Source organism: Pomacea canaliculata, linkage group LG1 (genome assembly GCF_003073045.1).
Source record: "Pomacea canaliculata isolate SZHN2017 linkage group LG1, ASM307304v1, whole genome shotgun sequence".
NCBI classification, from domain to species: Eukaryota; Metazoa; Mollusca; class Gastropoda; order Architaenioglossa; family Ampullariidae; genus Pomacea; species Pomacea canaliculata.
The window spans coordinates 15,398,224-15,414,475 of NC_037590.1; the positions used below are offsets into that span (position 1 = coordinate 15,398,224).

Genomic DNA, 16,252 nt, shown 5'->3' on the forward strand with positions numbered 1-16,252 from the left:
CAACTAATTCTTCACATCAAGGGCATAGTAAATATCAGACCAGTTGAATGTGTATCCTAGATAACGGGCGATGATAATAACAGAGGAAAAAGAGTTTTACTGAAGTGTAAAAAATTATCAAAGAGCTTTTATGCAAAACTGTTTGAAGGAGGTACATCACACTAAACTCACAAAAACCTGAGGCGGCTCATCAACAAAGTACATTTTAGCCGCTCATCAGACTAACTGTCACGGAGACACCAACAAACTAAATTTTTCAGAGATACACCAAACTGACGTCACAGACATGACAACAACAACAACAACAACACACATTAAGGAGGACCATGCGGTGGTCAAGTCATTTTTCTAGCTTTGACCAACACAGTTCACCGGACCTACATGAATCGTTCATCCCCGTTTATTCGTGTCTCGATGTTTCGACACGAAATCTTTTGCACTTAAATCCTCCCCATCATCCATCTGCACTGAAAAACCTCGTACTACTCCATCCATTTGTCTAAATCACAAGGGTATCGAACACTGGGAACATGTCTTTGTCTCAGCACACCCCTTCCCTCACTCATCCCGCCCACCTCACCAACCACTTCCCCACCTGTCAAACTTCCCGTTTTTATTCCCTTCATCCGAACGATCCCCACTTTCCACTCCACCACAATTTTTAGGCTAATATCGACTGAAGTGTGCCGAATAAATCGCAAGAAATCCATTGATTTGTCTGCAGGTCTTTGTAAAACATCTTTACAAGTTCTCTCCCCTTTTTCTCCTGCGATTTATACTGACGGCTCCTCGGAGAACAGCGTTGGCGATCGTCTCCCCTTGCCAATTGTTTGGCCATACACATGTCCCTTCTCTTCTGGCTCATTTCAGTTTCATTGCTGACAAAAAAGTGGGCCAGTTTTTGGCTTTATCTCCAGATGTTCCAGTGATACCATTCTTTATTTTTCACGGCATCTCTCTCTCACAAACACACACATGCACGCACGCGCAGTGGACACTGAATATAGAAGTAGTATTTCTTTGATTTATTCCGCCTCAATGAAAAAACCCTGACAACAAGATGGAGTAGGGTCGGAACATCCTATAGGGCTGTTTCAAACGGCTTCCAGCTCGATGAAACTTTGTCTTTTATCTTTGGTTTAAACCAGGATAACTGCTATTTCGCTTTTATCACTGTCTGCGTTTCTAAATCTGTCCCGCGGCCTACATTCGTGATGCTGACCCGCGGAACAGTCAGTGAGTGCAACGCCGTTGAATCACTTTGTGGCCAAAGATTTATTTTCTCTCTCTTTTTTTTTTTGATGTAATTTCTTACTAAAGTCATAAATGGCGACTTTTCCCATGCAGATGGAGTGTCTTACTCTTGTAAGAGTTTGTGCATATATGTACACGTGTACGTCTACCTACCTACATGCATGCACCCCACGACCAGCCTGCTCACCAGCATGGAGCAAGGAGTATAAGCAGGTCGTATTCTCATTCCAGGCCTCCCTATTAATTACGCCCGCGTCATTAAGCCTGGGCGCTCGGCACCTCCATTTTCGGCCACATTACATCTATGAACGATAACTGTGGCTGCGCCAGGGGCACCGGCGGTTATGCCGACGCGAAGATCAAACGTGCGGCAGCCTGTGAAATGCACGCGTTGAAGTGGAGTTGGCCGCGGCGCGAGGTCGCCCCAATGTTATGCCTCCGACTTTTTTGCTGGGTGGGTACGGGAAGAGTTGCTTTATAGTCTCCTTTTGCTTGTGTTTTTCTGCGTTTTTTTCTCGTTACGTTAATTATTTGCTTTTGGCAAATTATGGCTATCAAAAAAGTTCAACGGTAAACGTGGCTCATCATCAAGCATTCAGATGGGGATGTGGGGGTTTGAGGGGGGAAGGGCTTGGATGGTCTTTCTCCCTCTCTCCCCCAGCCAGAATCATTTCAAAAGACTGCTGCACGTGTTTGATGATGATAAGAAAAAAAAATATTTAGCGAAATATGTGATTGTACTTTCCAGAGATTGCCTGCAAAGATTGACAAAACGTGAAAATGTGGAATAGAGCGATCGAGATGAGTGAGTGTTTACTGACAGATTTCCTGGTAATTATGTTTTCTCTGAGATGCGAGCACGTGGCTAGTTGAATAATGTAAAAAGACTTAGATGCAAGCAAACACAAGTAATGAGCGTGCTCTCTGTTTAGAACCGTTTTTATCTACCTGAAGATGTGGTCATTTGTGTTCAGAAAGGCCGTTGCCCTCTTTTGATCTTCTGAGACAAAAAGCAACTAAATCCATATTTCTACAATCTCACCTTTTATAAATTGCGTGTACATGAAAAATCATTCTAAAACTTTATATACTGATTAATGTCTGGCCACCTATTGCTCGATTTGACTGTTAGACTGGCTGTACGGATGATCGAACGAAAGAACGAATGAGTGACCAAGCAAAGCCACAAACAAACACACGAGAACCTTTCGACGGAAAGACGGACTGAAGAAAAAAGCAAGTTATCGCAGGAACTGTTTGAAAGGAAATGTTGTGCACACGTGACATGCTCAGTCGTTTGCATCATGAAGATTTAATGCAGCGTGACCAGAGGGTTTTGGCAAACAAATCTGAAGCCACTGAATCGACACCGAACGATCGGTTCCACGCTAATGACCTAGGTGAAGATGACAAAGACATGAAAGGACTTGGAATTACCGCGGCGCGCTGACTCATGCGATGTTTCGCCCGATAGTTTTGTGAAGCCGGAGATGCAGTTAACAATGACTGGTAATGACAGTCCTTTTGTCTGCTGGCCGGAACTGCTCCCGAATGGAGCTTTACTGAGGTCTTTCATCTTTGCTGTGGTATTTTAACTTTACCTTCGCGAGCTCTCTAGTTCTGCTCGTGCAGCTGGATGTCTGCATTCAATCAGTCCGCCTGTCTCTGTAGGCGGTCCGATGGCGGAAATTGTTACATGCTTGTCATCATCAAAGTCCAATGTCGTGGGTTCACGGCTGGTTGTTATTAAACAATACTTTGAGAATGAAACGCGAGCTACCTGTGTGTGTATATATATATAGAAAGCACCTGCAATACATGATAATTATTATCGCCAATATTTGTTTTCATCTCTAGACATGGACATCCCACCCACTTATCGCTATGACATCGACGGCAAGGAGTACCAAGGGCTGGACCGCTTCTACCCAGGGCACGGCGGCGAGGACGATGACGGAGATAACCAGCCCCCGGCCCATCACGACGACGACGACGACGGGGGCATTGACGTCATCCCGTTGTATTGCGCGGCGCTAGGGGCGGTGGTGGTGGGTCTTCTGGCCTACGTGGCGCTCGTGCATTATCGGCGCATGCGCGACAAGCGGATGGCGCGCGAGCCCCATGAAGACGTGGAGTACTCCAAGGCGTCGTGCGCGGACAGCGGCATTTACGTGGAGAGCGACCACCATCACCACCATCACCACCACCAGAAAAAGAGCGTCCACGCCGGTGAGCTTATCAGCATGAAAGCCCATTAACTAAACAAATACAGACGAACGTTTGCTGAGGTCTGGCAAAGTGGTTCCCTGATGGTCATATGCAGACGTTTAGTGAAGGCTTCGTCAAACGTTCTCCTTATTTAGCCAGCCTTTACTTAACTCACTCACGATGGTATTGCACAATGCAGACCCTTTAATTGGTGACGTAAGCGGAGGTAAATTAACAGTAGGCGTACATCAAATAAACACACCTATAAATCTACTATATAAACAACATTACTCACACATTTAATTTCACACATTGTAGAACGTTTTCCTGTGTACGAATCCTAAATGACAGATGACATTAGATGCCAAAACGGATAACCCAGAGGTAGGAGAACTGGGATCAGAACCCAAAGGTCAGGCAGTTCAAAACTTCAAAACCCCTGTGGCACAGCGAACTTTTCACGTATTCAACACAGTTGTCGGGAATGGGCAAGTGAATCCACCGAGGGTTGAGGAAGGTAAAGCAGTGAGAGAGAGAAGAGAGACACTGCCTTTACTGACAAAACCTGTGTCGAATAAAATTGAGGTTTTTAGCACCTCCCTCACAAACGACCCAACCAAAACAGACAAACAAACAAACAAACGGTCAGGAGAGTTTAAAGTTGATCGATCTTAGGAAAAGTTGATGAGGATCGTCGTGCATACACACTCGGCATAGTATATCTATATTTTTGTAATTTTATTTTGGTGACTGGTTAATGACGATGGCTTGTGAAGCCCAAAGGAAGTGAAGTGCAGTGCGAGATAACTCTGTCACAGTGCCGATGACAAGCAATATGCGGTTGCGGGACGTGCCCCAGGCAAAGAAGAAGGAGTTGGAGAAGACGTACCTGGCCGGGTGCAGGGGCGACAGCGACTGGAAAAGCCTCGCACGCGAGTTGGGTCAGTACAGTGCATGTGTGTTCGTGTATGTGTGTGTGTGATATGTATGTGATATATGTGTGTGTGTTCGTGTGTGTGATATGTGTGTGATATATATATACGTGTGTCAGCCGTATGTGCCAGCTGCATGTTGCTAGAGGGATAACAGTCTCATAAAACAGTTGCAACACGGAAGCTTTTCTCATTTGATCAGTTCCTGTTTATTTTTCTTGGTTAAACTTTGAGCGTTTAAGTTAAATTTCAGGGCAGGTCTACCTGGCATAAAAACAAGTCTACATTTTTTAAGTATTTGTATTTCCGCTATGCTGTCTGTTATTCTTACACGCATGTGTTCAGTTTTCGTTGGCAAACAAAGAATTAAAAGAAGTTTGCGTATTCGGTTTCGTGTGGCACAGCTTCTATTACTGCTTTCTCTGACTTGATGCCTTTTTGATACATTTGACGCTAAAGTTTCGGTAATCCGACCTTTGTTTAATTATTAAGCTTTTCTTTTGAAATTTAGTAATTGTTCTCGCAGAAAATGTCGAAAGTGTCTTAAATATTTAGATGGACGATTCAGTGTGCGACAGCAGCGGCTGTTGTTCAAATCGTGCAGCAAGTGAATTCATGTTTTTTGATTGGTCAGTAATATTTCAAGCATTTGAGGTTAAGTGAGCGGCAATCACTCCAGATGTTTTTTTCATAATCCATATTATTCTAGAGGTGAGAACTTTGCGCAGTTTGATTTGACTGTTGTCGGCTGGGTGGGTTTCGCCCTAAAACATGAATTCCCGGGGTAGCTCAGTCCCACCCACTCACCTCCTACACCACCCCATCGTGTGGAGCAACTTGTCTAACCAACAGAAACCATACACACCATGTTCACGCCAAAGCAACTTTCTTCGTGGCGCCAAGGATCACGTGATGAAGAAGCTGAATGGACTTTACAGACTTGCCCGTGATGCCGTGTGCGTGCGTGCATGCATGCTCTCTCATGCGTGCATGTGTGTGGTTGGGTGTTTCCTTCTGTGAGTAGTAGATGGTACAAAAGTACATTCGAGTGCCAGGCGTTTCGCATCCGCTTTTTCTACCTTCTCTTGCGCTCTTCTGTACATCCGCCTGCAAAACTTGCTCAGCTCTGCAAATCGACTCCTAATGGCCTTTTTATGTCTGTTCCGTTTCATCACTTGAAGTTAATCTTTCGCGTTTCATGCCGCCAGCCGTTATGCGTGCGAACCCGACTTGGAGGATTGGTCTCGTCACCCAAGACTCTGTGCCCAACTACTCTGTGAATCCCGAATCACTTCCACGTCACAACAGCCAGTAAATCGTTTTTTTTTTTTTTTGGACAAACCTCCAGACATGGAGTATGGCGATCTCATACCCACTCACCTGTACCAGAGTTTATTTTTAAGCTTTCATACGAGTTCATAAAAAAGTAGAGTTCTAAGATTTTTGGAACACTGTTTAAAAATTTTCTGCACGCATACTTTGGAAAAACAGGAAAAAACTAACATTCACTCAACTCACACAAAAACGTTTGAAAACCTGCGGAGGAAAAAAGCAGAAAATAGAGCAGCCATGCAAACGAAAAAAAAAGTTCAACATACTGACAGTAAAACAAACTTTTTAAAAAAACGCAGCACGTGAAAATTAGGTCTTAATATTTCCTGGGCAAAGCTTCGTACATTAGGTTTTTGTTATCCAAAATTCTCGAAGGCAAACGATAGATAAAACTAGCAACGGTCATTGGAGTTGAGAGCAGTGGAGACGGAAATGCTAGGATGTTAAGCCAGTCGCCTCCATGTTATTCTAGTGGTTTATTTTGTTTGTCTGCAAAGTAGTTCCGGTTGATATGCTGGCGACTAGAAATTTTGGCTTATTGGAAATAGTAATTATTTAGATAGACATAACAATTCAGCTTGCATGGTTGAAAGCGGAATTAAAGTACAGACTGAGCTGTTCGTGTCCACGTTGAGTGTAATTACCGCTAATTACTCAGCCAATCACAATTCACACTTCACACTGCTTTGTTTTGCAGGTTACAACAGCGGCAAGATCAGCAGCTTTGAGTCACGTGGCAGTCGCGACCCAGGCGCCCCCTTCCGTCACGTAATCCACGACTGGAGTCGTCTAGAGGGCGCCACGATCGGGGCTTTCTTGAAGGCGCTGCGTAACACAGGACGTCACGACGTGGTCAAGTTCTTGCAGGCGGAATGCAACGAGCATCTGCAGCCGTTAAACAGCTGCCTGCCGCAGCAGGTTGTATAGTGCAGCCACAACGTCTGAGGCAGACGTCTTCTCTGGGCACATACAGCAGCAGCAGCAGCAGCAGCAGCAAAGAGTTTGAAGACACGTGAACCGTGAAAGACAGCATCGCGCGACACGGACAGAAGTTTCTCTTAACTTTTGATGCCCTGTGACGTCACTAACGGGCTGCAGAGATTGCTTGTGGGTGCGTCTGGTGCACGTGCTGCGCTTTTTCCGGTTTCATTCTCTAGGGATGGTGTTAGAACTCTGCAAGAACGGTGCAATCTAAAGCGCAGAGCTTGGATTTTTTAAAAGACCTCCCCCTCTCTTCCCCCCAACACACACTGAACTTTATTTTGTGTTACAAGCGCTGACGCCGAAGATGTATTTATTTTACTAGTGGAAGCTGATTGATTGAGTCCCTTTTCGGAGATCTTTTGCGTAAACCGATCCACGTATAAAATGACTGATGACTTCCTGCACGAGTACAAGCACTGGTGGGTCTAAATATAGTTTTCTTGCCTGTAGACCAAATGTTCACACAGTTCCAGTCGTAAACTGTATAGATGCTCATCCTCCTCACAGTTTCTCACATCACCACCAAATGTCGCTCAATACACATTATTGTACATGTGTAAGTATTTTCATCCGGTTTAATTTTGTTTGGGTGGGGTCTGGGCCGTTAGAGCCAGAATTGCAAGACTCGTTAAAATGGGCGAAGTTAGTGAAGCGAAACTTCCGCCCCCTGTTTAACACCTGATGTGTCAGATTGTTTATTACCTGCTGACGTGCAGACGGGCACATCAGAAGCAAGCAGAATGGAACTGAACTTCATCCTGACGAAACCGGAAGACTCTTTAGGAGAAACTTAAATAGATGACGAGTCACCTGAGGGCTGAAGCAGAACTTTCAAAAAAGATGACCTGCATAGTGTGAGCGATATAAAGTTTACTGAAGTGACAAGAGTTGCTTGCGAGTGATGGCGACGCCCACACGCAGAGGAGGCTGGGAGAGCTTCTGTCACGTGATGGGTGAGCGTCCAGTTACCAGTTTGCCAAAACAGTGCGCGGTGTGTGACGTATTGAAAACTCGGCCATGTCAGTGACGTCTGCCCTTAGCTAAGGAACTTGGAAAACACAGAGCAACGACGGGTGGGTGTTCACTGAAGCATACCCACTAGGCAGTCAAGCGCATTAGGAGAGTATGTGTGCGGGTACGTGCGTGTGTGTGTGTGCGCGCGACATTGTGATACAAGTGCTACCATGCATGTTTTTCTTAAAAAAACTTTCTGTGTGTTGAGGTGAAGTCCTCGGCCGGTCGCATACATGTAAAACAGTAATAATTGTACAAACTGTTTGCTAGCAACGTCAAGAGTTTGAAATCAGATAAAACTATAAAACATTTGCGAACTGACGACTTGTCACCCACTGGGCTTTGAAAACTTGGAGATTTTCTTTTAAACATGAAAGTGTTTGCTTATTATGTAATAGATGAGTTACCATGTCTAGAGTGCAAAGGTTGTCCCTCAAAAACAAGACACGTCTATCATAGGGCATGCCTTAAGCTTGTTGACAGAATTTGATATATTGGTGTAAGAAGTAGTAAAGCTGGGATAGATGTTAAAAAAATCTCATCTCGGTGAAAATTTAACGATTAAGTCTGCACTCGGTGAACGTTGTGAGCGAAGAAACAACATTACTTTGTTTCTCCCTGTATAGTGTGGCCATCAGATGACACGTTGTCCAAGACCTGTACGTCTGTATAGTCGTGCATCAGACTTGTCTGCATCGTTTTCTATTTTAGCATTTCACGCTTTCATCGACGGGATAATGACAAACGTGGCTTGATTTGTTGTTTTGTGGGCAAACTGTATTAATAGTAGTGTAAATTATTAAGAAAGAAAAAAATGAGAGAGAGAGAAGTTGAAACCCATGACAAGACTATGAAAACTGTGGGTGAGAGAGAGAGAGAGAAAAAAAAAATGAGTGGAAAAGTGTTTGAGTGTATATGCGTGGGTTTGTGTGGATAGATATCAAGACTTCGCGAGCAAGAACGTGTACTGTAGCTGATTTATATTTCGTCTTAATATTTCTCTATGTGCAGATGTTTTCTCATGTACAGACTGTCCATCAAGATGCATACGATGATGTTTGAGTCGGAGAGCACGATTGAATGAGTGGTAGGGTGGTGCATGGGTACATCCCGTCTGTGTGCAGAGCTTGTGACAACAGTCTCATGTACTCATCCATAATACACGGATGTCTCCTCTTTTCAAATCCTTATCCACATCCTACGTTGCTTTATATGGATCGAACTTTTGTTGCAAAGAGTTCAGTTAAGATGGCCGATGTTCATGAGCTTTTTTGTTTTTCTTTTGCACTCTTTGCCTCTGTGGTGTAAGCCGGCTTTGAACAAAAAAATAAAAAATCAATACGTTAGAAAATCATTTATTGTTTGCTTAATTCTTTAGCTAGTTGTTTCTACAAGTTCAGCTCTGATACTCGGCGCCCTCGCATCGACTGTACTCGGTGACCTTGCTGGGGAGATCACGTGCTGACAACTTATTTGTAGGTAGCAGCAACACGACTGACAGGGCGTCACTAGGCGTGAGTTGAGGTCAAGGGTTAACAGGTTCGTAAGACCCACATGGGTGTGAGAGGTGTTTGTGTGTGCGCGTGCTTGTATTCATGTGGTTTTCTGTGCACGTGGTTTTGTTTTTTTTTTGTGCTTTGCATGCTCGTGTTTACAAGAACCAGACAGGAAACAGTTCACGAGTGAACGCCCCTGCTACTCATGCAATGAGAGCAGAAAGTGAAACTACTTCAACGTTCTCCGACACTTGCTGTAGTATTAACATGTTTGGCTGCCATCACCGTGCGTTCCCGCCCTTTATTTTTAGCCTGACTCACTTGGCTGCAATCTGAACTTTAGGAAAAGATTCCATTTTATAACTTCGTTTTTAAATGACCACCACATGCTTAAGCATTTGACAATTACCGGAAACGACTGGGAAGCTCGATATCAGATGGAAATCACCTTGTTATGACGGGGTTCGAAAAGGGAGATAAGCACCAAATGCACGAAACGATTTTTTTTAAAAATCTGGGGATCGTCTCCCATGTAAACACAAAATGAAACACTTTACGCCACTGGAAAATGTTTCAACACACACACAGGATGTGACGTCACAGCACGACTAGGTCAGGCGAATGTTTGCTGCGTGAGCTCACGCAAGGTTCTGTGCAGAAGGCGACGGGCATAAGGGAGACAACCTTCTTCACAGATGTCTTCGAGAGGAAGGGTTGTCTCCCCTGCTGTTTCGCAGCACAGCTTTGAAAATCATTTTGTTGAGAAACTTTCATTAAAAACCACGCAGAATAAAGTTTTATAATTACAGTCACATGTTGATATAAAAATTTAGTCAAAGATTTGTCTGGTTAAGGGCATCCATGTACAGTGAAGCGACAGCGGCGGTTGACACGGTGATGCGGTTCTTTCATCAAAATGACATTGCGGTACCTGACGCTGTGCGGCCCTCATCAGTTGTTAAATGTAGACTTGACACAAATGTTTAAAAAAAGCGAAAACTTTCCATCACCAGCCATATCGCATACTGAATGAACAACAGGAACAGATCGACAGCTGAGCATTTGCATATATTTATAATTAACAAACAAGAGTATTTACATCTGTGAGAACCACTAACAAACAGCGTATCAAACGGCAGGTGTGCGAAACAAACATCCCATGACCTTGATCGTTAACTGTATTTTTGTTGTTCTTTTTCAAAACAGAGGAGAGGTTAGAATATGTGGGCAGGGGTGGGGAGAGAGGAAGATAAAAGGGATGAGGGGGCAAGAGAGGGAAGAAAAAAAATTCTTGCTACTGTCTCGTCGTTTTCATCAGCTTGACAATTCTCAACTGTTCGTCGCTCATTCTCTTTTTGAGAGCAACTGTCATCACACCAAAAGATAACGGATGAAGATTGGACCTATTTTTATCTCATCTTGTGGTGTCTGTGTGTCTAAACGTAAGACCTATGCTAGAAGCATCCGCACATACAGAAAATTCTGTAGAAATCTGTTCTTTTCACGAACACAAACCAGGCTCAGGGCGCCTCCCAAGCCGAAAGTTGCGACTGCTTTAAAAGGAGTCATTCTTGATGATCGACATTTTATTTATTAACATTTTTGTAATGGCAACATCGACAAGTACGTTTAAACGCAGCACAAGCATATGTAAAGAAGAACCAGGTGAAGGTGCTGATATACTGTGTTATAAACAGTATTTACAATTCACTCTCGAAGTCGTAACAAGCGCTTCCCTTTGATCGTTGACAAGTGACCTTGCCATCATTTCATAACATTGTATCCAATAAGTAACATGTATAAATATATATAATCATACAAACGTTCCACTTAAAGACGCCCGAGAAACAACGGATGTGCATGCGGTATTGCGATGGCAGACAGTGTAGGGAGGGATTTGTACATGGAGTTGCGTCCACGGATTGAAAAATAATTATGTAACTTAAAATCATCCCGCTGTAAAAATTATTATCTAAGCAAAGACTCTCCTCGTCGAAGATTGATATCAGGGAGTTTCATACAAGTCCTGCTGAAATAATAGAAAAAATGTTGTGTCTACTTGTAAGTCGATAAATGGTGGGGAGAACCTGACACTGCGCATGCGCACTCTAACCGCTTATTTTTGTCGCTCGCCAAACCCACGTGACCGAGAGTGCGCATGTGGCCAGCGGAAGTGGCCTGGGGTCATCACACATCACAGTCCTAAGGTGGTTGAGACAAAGGCAGCAGTAACTGCGGCGAGCTCGACTCCCCAACGGACACCGACGGTTCAACAAAAAAAAGGTGATCAAAGTGAACAAGGTGATCAATAACGATTCATCCAGAATTTCCTGCAAGATTGTGGAGTAGAACCTCGCCTATTTTAACAACATGAGGTAGGCATTACGCAAGCTCTATCACTGTGGAAAAGCACACGATCCAAAAAAGACTATAATTATTCTGTTTCAAAACTGCAGAAAAAAAGGGGGAGAGGCCTATAATATTCATAATTTCAGGAGTCTGAGTTAGTTTGTGGGAGGGGAGAGGTGGGATAAGATTAGCTGAGGTCACTGACTGGGAAATAAGTCCAGCAGACAAGTCCACAGGAGGGTCGAGATGTTCCTGCTAACGTGTACAGACTTTCGCATCCCTGAGATCACTACGACTGACTGACCTCTGACCTGCCGCTCGTATTACAAGAAACGACAGCTGCACGATCGCCCAGATATTATGCAGCGTTAAGAAAGAGTTTTTATTGTTTGCTTTGTTAAGGGCAGGGGTCCACAAATATGACCCAGGAAGAGATCACGACAAACCAAGCCATTTTGATTGTGGGTTTAAAGAGACGCACACTCATTTAGCTTCTAAGATGGTGTGCTAGCCTCAAGATCTCTTTCAACGGCTAGAAATCCTACTGCACGACTACTCGGCGACAAGGCTAGTTATGAGAACTCTATGTACGTGGCTATGCCAGTCTGCATGGTCGTAGCTCCCTCCCCGTACTGTTTCTTGGACCACAGTCATCATAGTTTACGATGTGTTTTGGACCCGAGCAACCGTTGTTCTTAGTGTGTTTATTTATTTATTTTTTTTTTTGGACCATGGTAACCACGATGGTTAGACTTTTTCCTGTCTTGAAAAAAAGTACGGGATTTTTATTTTGCTTTTATGATAATTAGAAATGTTTTCCTCTAATTTATTTCAAAAAGAGAATCAGTTGGCAGTTGTTTTTTACTTCGTCAAGATGCGGAAATACAGGCAACAACAAATCCTATTCTTCCTCTTGGTACATATTCACAGATCAGTGACCTTGGTAATTTGTGCACGTTCACGATAATTATCTACAACATCAACAAAATTCTGACTGGTGGTCATAAACTAAACGATACAAAAGTTGTGTAGTTATTTCCTTCAGCTCATTCACAATAAAAGCAAGATTGTATAGTTCATTATTTATCATCGTCTAAACCTTTATGCTTGCTTCGGGTACAATCCACAGGCACAGGTTAACCTATTCTTGTTCCTATATTTCTTATCTACTACTGGTTTAACCCTCTCTCTTTCATGTTAATAGCTATATTGTTGGCAGCTGTTCACTAGAGGAGGGGAATAGCTGATACCTTCCTACGCCATATCTTACCCTCCCCACCCGCGAAATGTCCATATAAAATGTTTTTTTAATCTTGCAATCAACATAGTTCAAGAATTGGTAACCTATTCTCAATGATTTAAAAAAAAGAAAATGGATTTAAAATATTTTTGATCTTTTTTGGGTTGACGCAGTAAGAGAATTGTATTCGAATGAGGGATCACTAACACTACTCTGACAGGAAAAATATATGCGGTGTGATTAGGTAACCAATGATTAACTTACCTCTGTGTGTGAGAGAGAGAGAGGAGGGACTCCAAACCTATGTTCTCTGAGTTTAACTGGTGTTACCCCCTCCCACCACAAACAACAGTTTTGTATCACAACATTTACGTAACAAAAATTTTTAAAAATTGCCACAAAAGATGGAAGTTCTCTAGGTTTAATGTTTTCAATATTATAGCAGGTTTATGATGAACATGCAATGCTGTGGTCACAAGGGGACGCTACTCAAAAGACAATGTCAGGACGATAACAAAGGACGGTTAGCTGTGTTATTTGAGTCAGGGACTAAGACCTTACAAGAGGAGCCTGTATACAAGGGTACTTCGATAGAAATCACTTTGCCGCGAGCGAGATCCGAACCGCAGACCATCAAACCTTGCTGTTTCGGTAACAAACACCTTACCACTGCCCCACAGAACTTTCCAACATCGAAAAATAAAAGAGAATGGGGAAGAGAAGACAATACAGAATAGGAAGAGGAATAAATAAAATAATAGTGATATGCGTGTGTTTGTGTGTGAGACAAAATGTGACTTATAGATCAGTAGAAAGAAAAAAAACATACGTTGAGCCCTGACCTCCCTTACCCGACTTCACAAAAAATTAAAGCCTCGGTTTCGTAGTGGCCTTTTTCTCTCTTTGTTTCCGCCCCAAACATTGTAACGTGGAGAGACATCGAGGGAAAAATTTCATTCTTTTCGCTTTCTCTCTCACGAAGTGTAACGCCCCTCGGCAACAAAGTCCATGATACAAAAATATCAGATTTGTACCACTAAGGATAACAAGCTGTTTCAGCCGAGCATGCGCCTCTGGTTCTATACATATGTACACTACACTACTCGACTACTACAGCATTCATGCAAGTTTAACATCAAAAAGTTACACGGAGACCGTAACACATGCAACATAGCTGATCCTATACTTCGTACATTACAAAAATGAAAACAAAGTCCACCAATTACGATGATTAGGAGAACAGTTATGCACGTCACCACTGTTTACACAATGTTTACAAAGTGATGACGTGCATAGATGTTTGTCCTAATGTAGCAGGGAGGATCATGGACAGATACAGTTAGAACCAAACGGTTCTTTCTTTGGATGGCTCGCTGGTAATCTAGTCAACAAATACAACAGCGATTGTGACCTAGCGGGAAAAAAGTAACACGTGACGTAAATAAACAACAGTGGAACGTCACTCTGCCGTCTGACATGCCGGTGTTCCACAAGTCACATGCACCCATACATTGCAATATTAATCGCCATGACAAACTCTGGCTTAGAAATTCTATTTTCACTCAGTCGTGGCACATTTTCAATATCACCTACAAGTCATCTTATTTCTGTAAAATCTTTCAAACAACTGTTTATAGGTAGGTAACCGTAAAACACCCCTTCCCGACATCCCATCCTGTAAAACGGATTTTCACTATCTGTATAAAAGTTTATTATATCTGAGACTTGACGCTGCAGATTTTTCTTCTTTTTCTAAAAATTCATTCGAGTTTAACCAACTGTGACAATCACACAGGTTTGGTTGTAGAAATAAAAACTCTTATCACATCCAGAGACAAATGGATTGATTAAAACAGAATCAACATTGCACTCTATCATTCACTGTATGTGGAGATGTTCTGGAGCAGCACAAATATGTTTAAAAAAGAAAAACAAGCGATATTTTATACAACAATTTAAAGCACTAGGTCAGACGTCCATCGAAAAAAAAAACTTTTACAATAATGCCACAGACATATTGAGCATCGATCCTTGCAGTCTTAGGTTGTAAAGCCTGTGAGGTTTTTTTTTTTCTTGAACATCTTATGCTTTATGAATAGTGGTCTCGAACCCATGTCATCATTCATAATGCGATCCACAGTCGCATTTTCCACACTCGTCACGCAAAACGCATTTTCAACCTCGACAAACGGGTAGACAAACGGGTAGACAGCGAAATGACACCTAACAAAGTACGATATACATTTAACTTGATACAAAAGCACCTTAGTGATTACTGACACACGTATAGTTGCACCTGCAATGGCATGGAGAGATATAAGGCAAAAAAAAAAAAAAAAAATAATAATCATAATAACAACCATGAGACGAGATCTACCATAATAAACTAAGGGCGGTTACAATTTGTGGCACAAACAAGACTTTGGCAGTACAACAGGCGAGGGCTGTGAAGCATCCCGTGCAGCTGTAACGGTTCATTGTTCTCAAAGATAGGTCAGTCAGTGCACGACACATGGTGTGTGCTGGCATCGGAGGCAAGGAGCAGGGGGGAGCACGAATAAGCACGAGTGATGGAAGAGGAAACAGGGGTGAAAGGGAGGGAACTGGTCTCGGTAAAGCGTGCATACGCTGTGTGATTGGGTCTCAAATTTTTTTTTCTTTCTGTCTTTTATGATCTTTCACCCAACCCCACTCCTGATTACCCAAATCATTTTCCTGTCTCACATTTTGTGCCCTTTAAGACAGGGGAGACAAAGCTAGGACTTATCCTATGAAAACTAGAGTTGTCTTCCATTTTCTTTTAAACAGTCGAGAAATGGGGAGGGTAGAAGTAAGGTGGTGCACGTTGGTGAAGATGCAAGCCTAATCCCGGGTAGCATTTCCTGCAGACTAGGCCCTGCACACCCTAATACGAATGCACACCAGATGTGATTATCATTAAGTAGTTCAGTGATCTTCACCTGTTTCGATTAAATACCAGAAGTCAGTGTCTTAGAACCAAACCAAACGACTGCATTTGTTTAGTGCCTTTCTCCTTCTCTCTTAAAAAAATACATGCCTACAATTTCAATAAATTATATCAGGAAACAAACGGAAGTAACGGCTGTGCCAATATTTTTCAAAGTTCTCACATCTCTTTGCGTATTCCATCTCCCTACACGAGCCCCTGAAGTGTTTATGGCAAGATACAGCCTGGTCACACTCCTTAAAAGCTGTTCCAGAATTTATTTTGTCCACATTCAGCTGTCTGCGCACGCTCAGACATCTTTCACAGAATGATCTTGCCAGGCAGGTACATTATTGTGAGTGCTAGCAACCACAATACATATAGAACAGTCAGCGACATGTAAGGACAAAAACCCATAAAAAATAAACACCCCCCAAAAAAAAAAAAAAACCAACAAAAAACCCCAACAATAAAACAAAACCAAACAAAAAAAGCA

The 16,252-nt window shown here is 42.8% G+C and overlaps 1 protein-coding gene across 1 annotated transcript in view; it reads left to right on the top strand.

Annotated features, from left to right (window-relative positions):
* Window positions 1-9,078, top strand: part of LOC112561184 (tumor necrosis factor receptor superfamily member 16-like) — a 33,822-nt gene extending 24,744 nt beyond the window's left edge. Inside the window, exons 3-5 of the mRNA XM_025233542.1 lie at window positions 3,112-3,483; window positions 4,281-4,403; window positions 6,424-9,078. Coding sequence (XP_025089327.1) covers window positions 3,112-3,483; window positions 4,281-4,403; window positions 6,424-6,653 — 725 coding nt within the window. The 3' untranslated portion in view covers window positions 6,654-9,078. The remainder of the gene's footprint in view (window positions 1-3,111; window positions 3,484-4,280; window positions 4,404-6,423) is intronic.
* Window positions 9,079-16,252: the final 7,174 nt, after the last annotated feature.